Raw genomic sequence first — 16,698 nt, 5'->3', positions numbered from 1 at the left:
GACGGCCACAAATCAAATCATGAATGAATCGGGGAATAAGGTATTTCATTAATCCTATAAAGTCATTATTCTAAAACGTCGCCCTGGGTTGGATAATAACCGAATGAACGGAGCAATATAACCCTCATTAAAGCCACTGTATGCACCACCACCCACAACATCGTCTCTGGGGGCAGATTCAAGTGGGCGTCGTTGATTTTAATTCCTATGAAAAACAACACTCGCAGTGTGATCCAAAGTAGCAAGTCAGTTTGGGTTTCTTCAGTATCCTAATATAACGTGTGACTTCATGACCACAGAAATCTACTTCCATAGGCCACTTATCTCATCCACGGATAGAGGCAGACAATAGGCACAGCCACAATCAATCAATCAATCAATCAAATAAAATCATTTACATAGTTCATACAGAGCCAACCGTGTTGGGCGAGGAAGAACTGTGAATATAGACATGCCCACCGTTTCAGACAAATGGATCACCACTAATCTTCTTCTGCACTCCACTGAAAGCGTCTTGCTGGAACTATATTAAAGAGCTGGTCGGATGAACATTAGGTCAATATCTTCTCAGCTCCATGTCAGTTGAAACCTTTGGAATTCTCTTCTATCACAACAATGGAAGTCAACGCAGGTTAATTTTACTAGAGAGAGTCTAAAGTAGGCTACATCAAATTCTGCATCAAATGCTAAAGAGCTCTTACAGTTAGTAATATCTAAAATATATATTTAATTCCCAAGCTTAACCAGTCAATAATTAGCCCTATACTAACTAAAAAACTTAAACAAAACTAAAGATGAAATATAAAACAAAACATAGCCTGAAAAAGCAACTTTGAAATTATTTCACTGCGGTTGTGCATTGCAACTAAATTGTAATGGGAAACAAACATTTCAGAACCTAGTGGTTTACCCAACCAACAAATTTGTGTTGCAGCAGACTATAAGTGAATTATTCTGTTCTTGCACTGACTGTATGGGTTGCAGTTCTGCCTGTGCCTATCTTTGAGCAACTAGCCTGCAGGCATGGCTGGCTCAGCATAAGTTGTCTTAAAGCATTTAGATCTAGACAAACCCTTTATCGACGACAACCCCTGTTACAATCTTCATTTGAACACACCAGAATACCCATTGGCAAAGCAAAAAATGGTGCAGACGTGCAGAATAAAATGTATCATTAATTATTTACCCTGTGTTTATATCTGGGCACCTACCACTGGGCCAGCAGAATATCAAATGAAAATGTATATATGGTCTCTTTAAATCGAGGCCTACAACACCAAAATGCTCCTCCTATCTCCTCTTATGCCTCCTTCAATTTTTTCCCACGATAACCGAAATACAAAATTATGTTTTTGCTATTCAAGTTTCCCCAGTTTATTGACTATTTGGATCCTAGGAGAATATTGTTGTTGTGTGCAGTTTTTTTTTTATCCTATCCTTAATACCAATCAATGGTAAGCCGACATTGGCCCACAATATTTTGCTCAATAATACAACATAAATCATTCGATTGTTCCGTCCTTTACAGGTGCAGTGTAATCCATTTGCCACTAGATGGGGCCAGCCTCACTTTTGTTCGATTATATTCTCAGTAATATAATATATATATATTATAATATATATATAATATAAGTACTTGTAAGAATGAAAACGTTGTTTTTTTATTATTTGAAGCTATTGTTGGGGTTACTTATTAAAAGGAAGCATGTTATATAATCAAACTGATAGTTCACATAAGAGAAATTGGAACTTCACCTGATTCCAGATTTGTTGTTTACTATTTTTTAATGAAAATGTGATTGTAGGCCAAATAATTATATAGGCCTACTCATTTTCAAAGAAGGAAACAGACAAAATGAGGGAAGAGATCTGGCCATGGATACAACTGAATTTCCCCTTGGGGATCAATAAAGGATCTATCATCATCATCATCATCAACTGATCTGCTTTTTGTCACATTGCTATGATGATACATTGTTTATGATGATGAATGAATGAATTTTTCTTCTTCATTTTTTCGTACATGTGTATCATATAGCAACATTTCTACAAATAAGATTCCAGCATTGCTTTGTGTGATTTTCAAGCAGACAGTGGTTAAATTAATGCATGTTGCTTTGTCCGTGTGTTGCAGCTCGGGGTTTGGATATGAGCTGGGTAATGTGAAGCTGTGTCTCTGCATAGATAAACATGTGTTCAGCTTAACTGCACTAGATGAGATATTGGTACTCCAGAGATTCAATGTAAAGCAAACATCTACAATGTCCCCTGAGCCTCAGTCAGTATGTTTATATGCACTGCTTAATCCGACTAAGCCATAGTTCGACTATGCTCCTCAATTGTGACAACAGCTACACCTGAATACAGCACACCTCAAAGGAGCCATACAATATAGTTTTATAGGGTTTTGTGCAGTCATTAAAGTGTTAAAACTTCTAAAGCCTTTATAATTGCATGTATGTATTTGATATAATTTGTAATATAAAGAATGGCAACACAACTTAATACTATCAAACACTTCCAAAGTTGCATAATCTTAAAAATCCAAACGACTCTTTGAATATGTATATTAATACTAAAACCAAGTTGTCGCATGACAGAGCTGTGCCAAATGCATTTTATACATTTATTAATCATGGCTGGTGCATGGCTGGGCCAATTACCCTCCATGGCAGGGCATCACAGCTGGTGTATCGCTTGGCGGATGTCACTTTATGAAGGATATCTTCACTGAGGCAAATGCTGAGCGAATGTCCCTGACATTCCTCCAACTTCGCTGGTGCATAACTGTCAATGACTGGCCAACTCTCCTGGTGCATCACTTGGCAGATGTCCCTTTATGAAAGGTCATCACTGCTGGTGCATCGCTGGGCGGATGTCCTTCTATGGCAGGGCATCAGCACTACTGCATCAGGTTGCTGATGGTGGATATTCTCCCCTAATAGTATGTGTATCGTTGGAACTCTGGATGTAGTCGTCGGTTACGTTGGGCCATTATGACATCATCTTTGGCCAACTATAGCAGTTCCGTGCATGGGGATTGTGCGACACTGAGCCCCCACTGAATATTACTGTTAATATGAACACTAATAATAATTATTAGCATTGTTACTGATGTCAGTATTATTATTATAAATCATCATCATTTATATTATCACAAGATACTGTCATATTTAGAATAATTCAAAGTGGGAACGGGTTAACATGATGTAGGCCTGCCGATGATGATGATTCCTATTATAGGAATATTATATTATTATTGTTAATAATTATATTATAATTACTACTACTAATTGCTGTTATCATATCAATTTGTTGAGAATATTTAAATGAGGCATTACAAAATAGCCTGTGATTGTCCATTACTTTCTACTCATCTAACACATTAAAACTTTAACTTACCATCCATGTCACTTGTTTTGAACAAACAGTGACTTTAATTGTTGAAATCAACCACAAAGTAGACCTACTAAACAGGAAACTCTCACTTGTCTCAACTCAACCTAACTCTGCACAGTCAAAGTTCTAATGTCAATATTCTCATCCCCACCCAGTGTGTGCATTGTTTGAATCAGTGTTTATGTCGTGCCATTGAGACATCATCACTTGAAATCTGAATCACCAAGGAAAAGTCTAGATTAATCACAGGTACACAAGGTCTTTAATCAAAGAGGTTTAACAAAACTCCATATCAAACAATAAAATGCCTGTGTTGGAGTGTTGCTGGACCAATCGAGGCAGGTGTCTCCTCTTTCAAATGTTTGCAATTTGATCATTTGCAATATTATTATTATTGTTCCCCCCCTTATGTATTGACATGTCGGTGAGCAGTTAATGTGCTGTCTGGTGAATGCAGGGACTATGAGCTCCTATCCTAGCCTTCTTTATAATCCTGAACATTAGCGACTCTTAAGAGGTACAGATCCAATAGGCCTGAATAAATAATATTTATAACCTATAGGGCTCAGTTTGCATGTTACTTACTTATACTTACTTATATATACTTATACTTACTTACTTATAACAACTTATATTGCTATTCAACAAAAAACTCTTCCTCCTGTGAAAACAATCAGATTTTTTGCTAAAATCTATAAAATGGTTGTTGAATACAGGCTGGCTTTCGTCAAGGTGGTTTCTAAACAAAACTGCCACTTGGGTGCAAGAAGTTAGTGCACAGTGAACCTTTGCATGCTGCTATTGTGCCTTGAACCTTGAGCTTCCTTTGTAAAGTGCAGAGGCAGAGAGGAGTCTTTTGAAGAGTCAAAGGTAAAGAGGAACAACAGAGAAGATTCTCTTCAAACTGTGTTCTCCTCTCTCTCTCTCTCTCTCTCTCTCTCTCTCTCTCTCTCTCTCTCTCTCTCTCTCTCTCTCTCTCTCTCTCTCTCTCTCTCTCTCTCTCTCTCACTCACACACACACACACACACACACACACACACACACACACACACACACACTCGACTCCGACTCAACACTGAAGTGAAGATCCAGTAGAGGGGTGGGAGGATGACATCACAACACCTTGAGTGTCTTGGATTTGGATCAAGGTTTTTGAACACATGGCGCACATACATTAACACATAGAGTATGTAACACATAGCCCCTCAACACATGCGCATGCACACTTCTCAAACCTAAAACACTTCCCCAGTATTCAGACTGCATACTGAGCCATCCTACTAAAGCTGGTATAGGAGTGTTTGAGGTTTGAGGATTGCTTGCGGGCTTGGTAGCCAGAGTGCGTCATGGAATATGCTCACAGTGGGAGCGCATCGATTACTTTAAATATAGTAAAAGGTCCCATGACATGCCACCAGGTGTGGTGTGATTAGCCATCACAAGCCGTTTTGAAATCACAGGTGTGTGTCCACCTAGATGTGTGAGGGATAGATGAGCAACGTTTGCTACAGTCCACCGGGTAGGCTGGTAAACTGATCTATCCAGCACACAGGTGGACACGCCCACCTGTGATGTCATAACACCGATATTCAAAATGGCTTGTAACGGCTAATCACACCACAAATGGTGGCATGTCATGGGACCTTGAAGAGGAAGGGGCACTGTTTGTTTCCTGTTAATAAATAGAGCACGATTGATCTTATATTCTTTCCGTTTCAAAACGGCTTGTAAAGGCTAATCACACCACACCTGGTGGCATGTCATCGCACCTTTTACGGTGGATTGTGTAGGATTTAGAGACATCTAGCAGCAGGTGGTGCTCAATTGGCAGAGCCAAATAGGTGGAGCTTGACCCCTTCCAACCCAGTTATAATTGCAGTCAAGGTTATGCTTATGATTAGGGTAATGGTTATGAATATTATGCTCAACCGTTCTGCTAGATACCACTAAATTCCACACACTGCCCCTTAAACCATTAAAGGGGACACATTATACCACCAGGTGTGAGTGTGATTAGCCATTACAAGCTGTTTTGAAAATGTGCTGCTTCTGACATCACAGGTGGGCGTGTCCACCTAGATGTATGACGGATAGATGAGCAACATTTGCTACAATCCACTGGGTAGGCTGGTAGACTGATCTATCCAGCACACATCTAGGTGGACACGCCCACCTGTGATGTCAGAAGCGGCACATTTTCAAAACTTGTAATGGCTAATCACACTCACTTATCTCTAATGAAATGACTGGATGACTTACCTCACCCCTTCCTACCTACCCAACTAGTGCACAGTGCACACGCTGCCCGCGCACAAACTACGCATGGTTTTTTGAACTAGGCTAGGCAGACCTTTTGCTAAAGCTAGCGAGCTTCTTCTGTGTTTGGGCCTTAAGAGAGGGTGTGTTTTTGCAAAATCTAGCTGGTTTCTCCAAATTGCCCACCCTAAATTCAGTTCAACGCTTTATTAGAACAATTCATTGTGTGTTACTGTAGGCATTAAGGTTAAACTTGAACCATGAAGAGCTTATTCGCTTTGAGACTGTTCCTGCACCCAACATGCAAAACAGCAAAAATGATGCCTTTGTCGTTGATAATACAAAAGTGGGAGTTGTATATTTTAGAAACACAAAAAACCCTGTCGTTTTTAAATGCGTGGGCCTCTAGCACATTCACTGGCGGTAGCGTGAGAAGATGAAGGGAAAAATCGTTTGATGTCAGAAATCTTCTACCTACACAGTTGCTGCCGATTTAATGTGATTTAGTCTATTTACAGCCAGCAGGCCTATTCATTGACTCACTTTGATCATAGAGTGGTGGGTTCTCGGATTTGAAGGGTGTGTGTGTGTGTGTGTGTGTGTGCAGTTTGACAAAATAAAGGCAAGTTAGTATTGTGTGTGTTCTGTGCACATGTAGTGCGCAGTGCTAGTGTCCAAGTCCAACAATACTGTACATACCATGCTGCTCAGATGCCATTGTGAATGAAAACAGAATAACTTCCAGCATACCTTCTATGCTGTGTGTACATGTACTTCTTTTATGTGTACCTATACACAGATAAACATGTCCACAAACATCTCCCTGGGCCACAAACTAAAACACTTTCTTGCACTGATAACACATGGATTATTTACTTTCAAACATTTTCCGTTTGCAAAGAACGACATTCATTCGGTTATTTGATTACACTTCATATATTTCCACAAACACCATTCAAGTAGTCTAAAATAAATCCCAAAGTAGTTCAACAAAACAACACAAATACATGTATCCAGACTAGCGTATAGTCCAGTCATCATCCATGGTCTCCCCTCTGTAGGTCCGCAGGCAGCACTGGCAGAACAGCGCTCCACATGAATGACGGGAGTTCCCGTTGTTATAACTTCACTGAAGTTGTGACGTAACGATATAAATAAAAGAAGAAGAAACGTGACATAGAATCGGGTTTGCATGCAAATCTCTCATTGGTCCCTGTGCACAGAAAACTCGCATAGTTCCATTCCCTTGAATATTTTTGATGACGGATTCACAGTCGATGAAAGAAAATAGAATCAAATTATGGAAATACTTCATGGTCTAGAAGGCATAGAAATAATACAGAAAGTACTTGAGGGTATTTTCTGTTTCAATCATAATGCATTTTGCATATGTAGCTACATACAATTAGTTGAAGAGGCTGAATGACGTAAATGTGAATATTTAAATCAGTAGAATTTGGCTGACTCCGGCTTGCCATTGATACCAATTTGTTTTTTGAATAACTGCATATCAAATGGTTTGGGTTCACTGGCAGTCAACTCAGCTTTTACTATGCCTATGGCTCCCTCTACTGGCAAAACGTAAACATCAAGTTCACGGACACATTCGAAAAATACTATCAGCAAAAGGTAAAGAGCAAGCTGTTTTATGCTGTATTAAATCCACAACATGAACAGGTTCCAAAAGCCCAGTATTAGCATTCTTATGTGGGGTATGTCCACTTCATGGGTTTAAAAAGAGGAACACCTAGAGCTCAAAGAAAATCAACTTGACATGTTCTTTCTTCTTCGCCAGTCGCTAGGCACATTGTGTGAAAATAAAGTTCCTTCCTGGGTGGTCCAAATAGTCTTTAGTTGACTCCTGTGATTGATTCCTCTACGGGGCACCGACTTCAGAGGGGAATGAGCTGCAAACCTGTAGCTTGACAAGCGTCCTTTCTAGCAGTTTCTGTGAAGTGTAAGTGAAAGTAATAACAAGTAAAAGGAGCCCCCCACCGCCCTCCCTCCTTCACTGTGTATCCGACCACCAGCAGTAGAGCAAACGCACAGGTGAACAAAAGCACAAATATTCAAATCATACTAATACTCAATCCTCCAGACGTTTTCAATGATCAAAACGCCCCCCCCCCCCCCCCCCCCCGAAACGACGAGGTGAGGGCCTCAGCACCAGCAGCTCCTGCCGGGGTCCGCCGCCGGCCCGCCGCCGATGCCCTCCTCATCCTCCAGGGCGGTGAGGTCCAGCTCGTCCGTGATGGACATGCGCAGCAGGTCCAGGTCCTTCTTGTTGGCCGCCAGCACCTGCTCCGCCAGCCGGGTGAAGCACTGCGGACGGAGGACGCGGACACCGGTTGAAGCACGAGGCCTAAAGCACACACCCGAGACGGTCGGCATGCCGACAAACTGGTAGCACTTCCTGGTTCCGATTGATGGCTCGGAGTCATGTGCCAACGGACTAGCCACTGAGCAAAATGAATATAAATGAGCTCAAACAGCTGGGTAGTGGGACAGCATGGGTGGACCAATAAGCATGGCGTGACTTTTACTTTCTGAACCTGAAAGCACCCCCCACCGCCCCGCCCCCCAAATCCACAGCGCAAGATTAAAACAAGAATATGAATATATATACAATAATATTGAATATCAATAACAATAACCAAGGCCATTGGTCATGAAGATTGTAGAACGAATCCTACTCACACGTCTACACACCAATAGAATATTGTGTACTTGAAGAAACATTTTCAATGTATACGTTAATGGTTATTCCCTCACCTCTGTGATGTTGTGGTTGTTGTAGGCACTTGTCTCAAAGAAGTCCATTCCATAGGACTCGGCCAGCTAGGGGGACAATAACAGCAATGTTTGTATGGGTGAGGGTGAAACCTACGTTTGAAATGTGCAGATATGATGTTCGGACGGATAGACACAACTAAAACACTGCCATCTTTGAAAAAGGTTTCAAAGATGCAAAAATATATACCAATGTAAACCAATTTTTTGCCATCAAAACCAATGGGAAGCACGATTGTCCTTGTTGTAGGTGTGGGTTTAGTCAACTCCAATGTAACCTGCTCTTCAAATCTTTGCATCTCAAAATGTAGATTTGAGAGTAGCATGACGGAAAACATGACATCATTATGTCGTTAGACGTCATCGTTTCAGGGGGACAAACATTTAAAGCTTGTGAAATAGAATTATCTTTAAGTGAGAGCTAGCCTTGAACCATACGTTGATACATTGATAACCAGCTTCTATGAGTATTTGTTAAGTAACTCTGTTTGAAGCTTGGTAGTTAAAGAAAAAAATCATCTGCTGGGTCCAAAGTACTTCAAATTGCATGACGTTTTTCCCAGCGTTGACCTTCTTCATAGGAAGCCATTACAGTTCCTAGAGTCATAATAGAATGTAACACAATCAATTGTGGGAAGCGTCATAAAAAAATAAAAAAATAAAAAAATAAAAAAATGGGTCGGCGGAACGGTGCCCACCTTGTGTGCCTGTTCGGTGGCCACCTGCCTCTTGTCCACATCATCAGACTTGTTCCCCACCAGGATCTTCTGCACCTTCTCAGGGGCGTACTGCACAGCAGACGACGTCAACCAGGAATAAGACGCCCAAGTCGGAGTCACAATAGATTGGCAAATGTCAGGGGAGACAGAGGACAGTAGAGATCCATAGAGTGGATTAAGATGGAACGGGGGGGGGAGGGTAGGTTTACAGACGCCTATTCATCTCGAGAGACTGGATAGATGAAGAGCTATGTGTGTGTGTGTGTGTGTGTGTGTGTGTGTGTGTGTGTGTGTGTGTGTGTGTGTGTGTGTGTGTGTGTGTGTGTGTGTGTGTGTGTGAGTGAGAGAACTGTCAGTTAACTTGTCATACGGAGGACAAGAGGCAGTCAAAGGATGTTTAAACCTAATAAGACCCGTCTGCTCTCTGTCCACATGCGTCTGGCTGAGTTTATGTGATAAGTGGTTCGGACAGCAGATAACATTTCACTACTCTGGTCTTGGATGTCCTCAAAAGGGTTATTGATTCAGAGACTATCCCAAACCATGAACCCAACCCAGATATACATGTAATGTTCCAATATCAAGAGCCATCTATAAAATGTTTTATTATATTATATATTTTAAAAGAGCAACTTGATTTACTGCTTGCTGATGTTTTATGTCGCTAGAGAGTTACACATGAGTATATTTTTATGTTGGCACAGAATAGTAGTATTTCTACTTTAAGTACTAGCAGATTTGAATGAAGGCAGATACTAAAAGTATAGGAATAAGCAGTGGAAGGATTGTGCAAAAGCTAAATTTTACAATTTGACCTCACCTCATCTACGTCACTGGCCCACTTCATAATGTGCTGGAAGGACCTCTCACTGGTGATGTCGTACACAAGGAAGATTCCCTGTGGGAGACGATACAGATGGTTGGTGGTCATAAAACAGACTCCAACCTTAAACATCATGGTTCAACTCTGTTTAGTCCGATAAAAAATGCTTCACATATAGCTGCATGTTTAACAAAAAAAAGAGTAGGACAGATTAGGAGACATTTAATGATAATTGTTAAAAGTGGCAATATATAAGATTTGTAGGTAAATACATTTCTGTAATTGATGATTGGTGATTGAGATGATGGCCCACTGATGAAAGATGGTGCACTGGCAGATTATGAATGTAACTAACTGGGTGTCAGTGGCTTCACCGTCAGGGATCTCTGGTACCATTTTAACTGTATCGCCAATGAGATTGAAACAGAAATCTTTGAGATTAGTGTTAGGGGTATTTGGGAATGTGTGTGAATGATGGCTGGTTTATGCAGCCTCACTTGGTCAAGTCAGACCGAGTCGGACTCTGGGGCTGGGTGAGGCACCTGTTGTGCATTGAGCAACGATTGCTAAAACCAGAATGGGACATTTAAGGAGATATTTTTATGTATATCATAAAATAAAGATTCACGTCACAATTTGTCACAGTAAATGCAACGTGAGCTCTTCATACTGCCACAGCAGCACCATCTCTGGTGAAAGATGTTATTGCCAGAAAGCCAGAAAGCCAGAAAGCCAAACCGGGTATGGTCAGGTGGGTTTACCTGCGCTCGTCTGTAGTACTGCTTTGTGATGGTCTGGTATCGCTCCTGACCTGCAGTGTCCCTGGACGAAACCCACACACAAACATACAAAATAAGCCTAATTTTGGTTATAGCAATGGAAATCATATCCATCCAATGTAAACAATTATATATATATATAAATATAAACAAACATAACGATAGAATGAATTGCCATGGATGGTCTTTTCCTGTTGCCTCCTTACCATATCTGTATTCGCACTTTGACGCCATCTATCATGAGTGTCTTCATCTTGAAGTCGACTCCTGCAAGAGATGGAAGTTGAAAACCTTTTATCTGACCCTTTCTGCAGACCCTTGGCCCTTGGTTTTTTTATGCCCTTGGGCCTTCTTAAACCTGGCGCCTGATGCATGATGTGCATGATGCAGCATCCCTTTCTGACCACTCTCCTCCAAGTCAAGCAGTGGCTTAGTAACATGAAAGGAGGGCATTAATGCATTGTATCTTTACATCAGCTTATCATTTACGCTCAAAAAGCCTAGTGTGTGTGTGTGTGTGTGTGTGTGTGTGTGTGTGTGTGTGTGTGTGTGTGTGTGTGTGTGCTGATGATTGTGAGGGTTGGTAACATCGCGGAAGGAGTAAGAGAGGGTAGAGAGCATATGAGATCAGGAAGCGCGAGATCAGGAAGCGCGAGGTCTGCCACGCGTCAGTGATCCACCATCTTGCTGATTTCAGCAAGATAGGATGCGCTTGATGGGAACATGAAATCTATGTCTGTTGCATACACATGACCACATCTTCTATGTAAACCTAAACCTAACCCGATTATTAACGCTTTATGAGAACTCACTTTCTTACTTACACTATTAAATAAAATGCTAACAAACTTCAAATAATTGTCTAAAGCAAATTTAGTAGCATATGTTGATCTTGGATTTACTTTTTGGATACATTTTAATAAATACATAGCCTAAAGCAGGTGAACTAAACAGGTTTCTCCACAAATAGGATATAACCAAATCGCTTCTTGTTTTCAGTGTCTTAACAGTGGGATTTTTCTTTGACGCTTTAATCACTTTGTGTAAATAAGACTTTCAGTCAAGCAAAACAACAACACAATAGGAAGAAGTAACTATTAACGGCCCCCCCATATTTGGCTTTCTTGTCCAGTTTGAGTGCTTAACTTCCCCCTAAAGAGAAACAATTTAATAGCTGACGCCTTGCTAATCCAAGCCAAATTAATAAACAGTCCAAGTCAATTCAATGTCTGTTCCACATCTGTAAAACAGTCACCATAGCGTCACTTCGAAAACAGTCTGCCCTACTTCAATAACAAAAAAGCTGATGTGTTTTTTATTTCTAATTTGGTAGCTTTCTGCTCTTGTCCTTATTCCAGGAGACTCATAATAACATAATAAAACTACTAGGACAAGGCCATGGGCGTTTTCTAACGCATGTGTGCGAAAAGTGAACAGTACCCAACGGCTGTGCACCAGTAAGCTTGGCCAGGACTTGCTGTGGTTAGAGAGTAACTTTGTAGAGGGAGAGTAACTGTAACTTAACTGATGGAGATGGAGAGAAACTGACTCAGAGTGATATAAGATAAGATAAGATAAAATAAGGGAAGAGAAGAACACACAAGAACACATTTTTTTGTACCTGTTGCACATTAGTAACCATTGCAATTTATAAATACGATCAAACATCTGCCATGCAGCTCACTTCTAAATGAGGGGCCTACTATTCTACTAAAAACAAAATCTATCAGAACCTAGAATCCCTTAGAAGAACCTATCACAGTCCAATATGGTTTGCAGCACGTTGGCCAGTATGAGGTGGATGGACGTATTTATTGCTAGTTCACAAAATATTTTCAGCATCAAGTTATACACAGCCTACAATTAACCCCAACACTATATTTTGCAGGCTGCAGTAAGTCATTGGAGGTTAACGTTCTCTACCGCTCTGTCGTTCCTCTGATAGGGGGTGAGCACAATACAAAACCGCCAAGAAAGAAAGGCACACAATGGGCACGACTCAAAGCACCATGTAGACCCTAATGGGAAACCACACGCCCCAAACGGAACTCGTCCATTTACTGTGACAGCTGTGTGACGCAGATTAGGTGCTGGCATGTTTCATGGCCCTCGGGTGGGTAATAGCAGAGCCCTAGTGACACGAAGTCTATGATGAGGGGGAGGGATGCAATGGATGTCACTATACCCTGGGAAAACAGGCAGGTCACCTGAAAATATATAGATTTGTATAAAACCATGTATGCCACTTTAGCCTAGTTTATGGATATGACAGCTTCAGATACAATCATTGGGTCAATTATAGGAACAGATGGGGAATTGCTCCAGGATGCTTATAGTTTTGTATCCATCCTTTTGGGGGAGGGCGGGGAGGGGGATTGTCTACAATCATTCATCGTTGGTCTGACGGCTGTAATCCCAGATCGGTTCAGATAATGGACCGCCAGGGGTGAAGGACAAGAGATAAAAAACTGTGCAGGAATGCACCTTTGGCCGTTAGTACTTAGATGTAGGGGTGGGAATCTCTTGGCACCTCACGATTTGATTTGATTCAGATTCAGAGGTCAACGATTCCATTCTAAAACGATGCAACAATTTCTTTTTATGTACATTTCCATGCGGGATTTTCAAATATATATATATACATCTGAGTTTGCTACTCAGAGTTTGCTAATCACTTCCTACTTGTGTGATGATCATTAAAGACAATCAACAGATGAATTACCTTATCTAATATTTTATATTAGATAAAGTCGGTTCTCTTATTAAATTTGTTTCAGATTATTAATTTTTCTGCATCGAGATGGAATCATTCTAGAGAGAATCGCGATGCATCGAAGAATTGATTATTTTTCACACCCCTACTTTGATGGTCACATCTCCTGTGTCTTCCTCCTATATGTGATCATATCTCATCTTCATCGCATCTGGCGTTCTATGTAATTTGTCTATTGGGTTCCATTCATTAGTGCAGCCGTGTAGGTAATCGACCACTTGTTTGGGCTACTATATATAAGATACTAGTGTTCAGGAATGTGTTTTAAGAGCATTAACAGTGTTTGCCCTGCCAGGAGGTTCCCGTCCAACAGATCTACGCTCCTCTCTTCGATTTCAAATATCTAGAAACAAAGGATTAGCTTTACGTTGTTAGAGGTGATATGAGTGACCGAAGCAGAGCAGGAACTGGTTTTAGGCCAGTACATACTATTACCTACTGGTCATTGTGTTAAGTGGCGATTGATTCTGTCATTGTGACATTTGTCACAAATCACTAATAACCATGTGGCTATCCAATGTAATTTTGAATCTGACTGATCTTTGAATCTGACTGATCTGACTGACATCATTTGTGGAAATGCTGAAAAAAAAACATGTCAATCCTTTGGTCTCTGTATGACAGAAAAGGTTGTAGTAATAGGTAGTATGATTTAGTTTGGTGAATAACCTGCCTCGGCTTTTTGCCCCCTTTTTAGATGATCCACCATGGTGGACGTTCAGCTGATAAGTTATGGCACTCCGGCTGGGATGGTGAATTTACAGAAATATCCCAAATTTATTCATTGTGGGGGTGTGTGGAGTCATACTATCGGGAACTCTGGATGTTTCTTTTCTCTCCCACTCTGTGAGAGCTTTTTAGACCTGAATTAATTCTCGTAATAAAAGGACACCCACCGGGGCTTATGGACATTGTGCCCTGTATTCCGAGTCTGTTTTGGTCTGACAGAAATATCTCAGCTAAGAGCCCGACCTTCTGGCCTCCAGCTGAGATAAGGAACATCCAGTACAAGGCAACAAGAACCTACTCTATGGCAAAGAGTACTTAGAGCTACAGCCTTTTCACAGAGGCATCCTATCGGACAAACACAGGTGTCACTCCAAACACTTTTTATGGGTCTGCTTTTTCTTTGTACCCGGGTACGGGTTGTAGAATTGAAACAGTGAAGATAAGACACATTGACCGTTTGTCCTGCTCATTAAAGCAGCAGCCCCATAATTAGTGTAATGAGTGACACCTGTGTTTGCCCTACAGTGACACCCCTGTGAAATGGGTCAATTGATTTTTTAACCGGCAGTCTGGGAGTAGTATAGGTTGAAAGGCTTTAGCATTACATGAGCATACCTCTTCTATAGTCCCCTGCCAAGTGCCATAGGTCCATGGCTTTAAATAGCACTGGGGTCTTACTGAAGCGTGTGCAGGTAGATCATTATTCACTCCAGTGGTATAACTCTGTGTTCTAGGTTTGTGAGACACTCATTTAGAAATACACAAAGACGATAGCTTTCAGAACACATGGAGAGTCACTCGATGCTATGAAGCTATTCTGATATATAATATAATATTCAATAACATATTCATTAATGATTAGTCATTAATGTATACGATTAAATTACTTTTTTGTCTTATATTGACAATGTGAAACTGTCGATATTGGATATGGCATACAGTGCTGAAAAGTTCAAAATAAATGAAAAGATGAAAACATGGAAGATAATTGACTGAAAGTTGATTAGTCGACTCCATTTCAAAGCCATAACCATCTTCATTCCTAACAAGACAACTCTGTATATATGTAGAATTTCCCCTCAATAGCACTGCTATAAAACAATTACAACCATTTTAGTACCACTCAAGCTGCAGGCTTCTTCTATTATGTATACATGTATATGTATACTACACCTACATGTATGTTTATGCTCTTGTATAACTTGTAATTCCTCTGCAATCCACGGATCAGCAAACAATCATCAGATGGACGATGGGAACTAGGCTGGGAACTACAGCAGTATATACAAAATATCAGAAAGTATAGTGTATTTAACCCATCCTCCCCCATACCTCATTAATTATACATGGAAAGGGACAAGGGCAATAGAAAAATGTGACACCCAATATGTATAGCAAATGGTTTGCTATAGACATTAGACAGACATCTTAGACATCTCTAGAGTGGCGAGTGTAGCCAATGCAGCTGGACTTTATTGGGTGGCCTCAATTCATTAGATATAGACTAGGGCTAATAAAAAGAATTGTCTATTTCCCTCATCATCACAAGAGCTTTAATTTGGCCAATTACTACTTGATGATGGAATCCTCACTAACAGGACATTAGTGAAAAGCGAATGCAAACACAAGACAGCCATGGCCATCATCAAAGAGAAGACCACAGACTCCCACTTTTATTATTTGTGTTAAGTAAGGATCTAAAGTGAGGATTGTTTGCTCCATTACGTTTAAAGACTCAACGCCTATTCCTTGACTGAATAATCTCTTCATTGGTCCTACTATTAACTGGATCATAAACTGTAGGCCTAAAGAATACTTAAGTAGCAAACCAAACTCTATGACTGGAAACACTGGCAGTCTTGGGTTCATTAATTTGACACTGTCCTTAAGTCACCAATAGTTGCTTAACCCCATTGTGTATAATGGAAAAACGATCACTGTCGACCTCTTGATGGGACAATAACAGTTTATGTTGTAGCCCTCATCCATGCAACGTTTGAAGGGGTTGACACGTAAACATATGAATGAATAGTTTATAAATAATGCTATTGCGTGTTTAACTAAGAACATATACTTAAATTACGATTGTGCGAGCGCTATGCGAAATTGCATCAGAATTCTCGGAATGAGATTGACATCATACAAACAACAATAAGCATTTAAAACATCACACCTTCGGACGGCCTTACCGATTGTGGAAATGTGAGACGGGTGAAATTCGTTGTCCGTGAATCTGCACAACAAACATGTTTTTCCAACCCCAGAATCTCCGAGAAGCAGGAGTCGGAAGAGCACATCATACTGTTTAGCCATAGTGTCAAGAAATATGTAAAATGAATGAACATTCCCTTCCCTCGCGTATCCCACTCAACTGCGAACAGGCCGGTGTCTTTGTTCGTTATGGCCAAACATACTGGATATGCTTCTCT

The 16,698-nt window shown here is 40.7% G+C and overlaps 1 protein-coding gene across 1 annotated transcript; it reads right to left on the bottom strand.

Annotated features, from left to right (window-relative positions):
• Positions 1-7,816: 7,816 nt before the first annotated feature.
• rab15 (RAB15, member RAS oncogene family) lies at positions 7,817-16,582 on the bottom strand (the record flags this gene model as incomplete). Its single annotated transcript, XM_084483681.1, has 7 exons — positions 7,817-7,978; positions 8,429-8,494; positions 9,145-9,234; positions 9,986-10,063; positions 10,750-10,810; positions 10,974-11,034; positions 16,459-16,582. 7 exons carry the CDS (start codon positions 16,580-16,582, stop codon positions 7,817-7,819), a joined length of 642 nt encoding a protein of 213 aa, XP_084339807.1.
• Between the last annotated feature and the right edge of the window lie 116 nt (positions 16,583-16,698).

Source organism: Micromesistius poutassou (genome assembly GCF_964030765.1).
Source record: "Micromesistius poutassou genome assembly, chromosome: 19".
In the NCBI taxonomy this organism is placed as follows: domain Eukaryota; kingdom Metazoa; phylum Chordata; class Actinopteri; order Gadiformes; family Gadidae; genus Micromesistius; species Micromesistius poutassou.
This window is presented reverse-complemented; position numbering and strand designations above follow the sequence as displayed.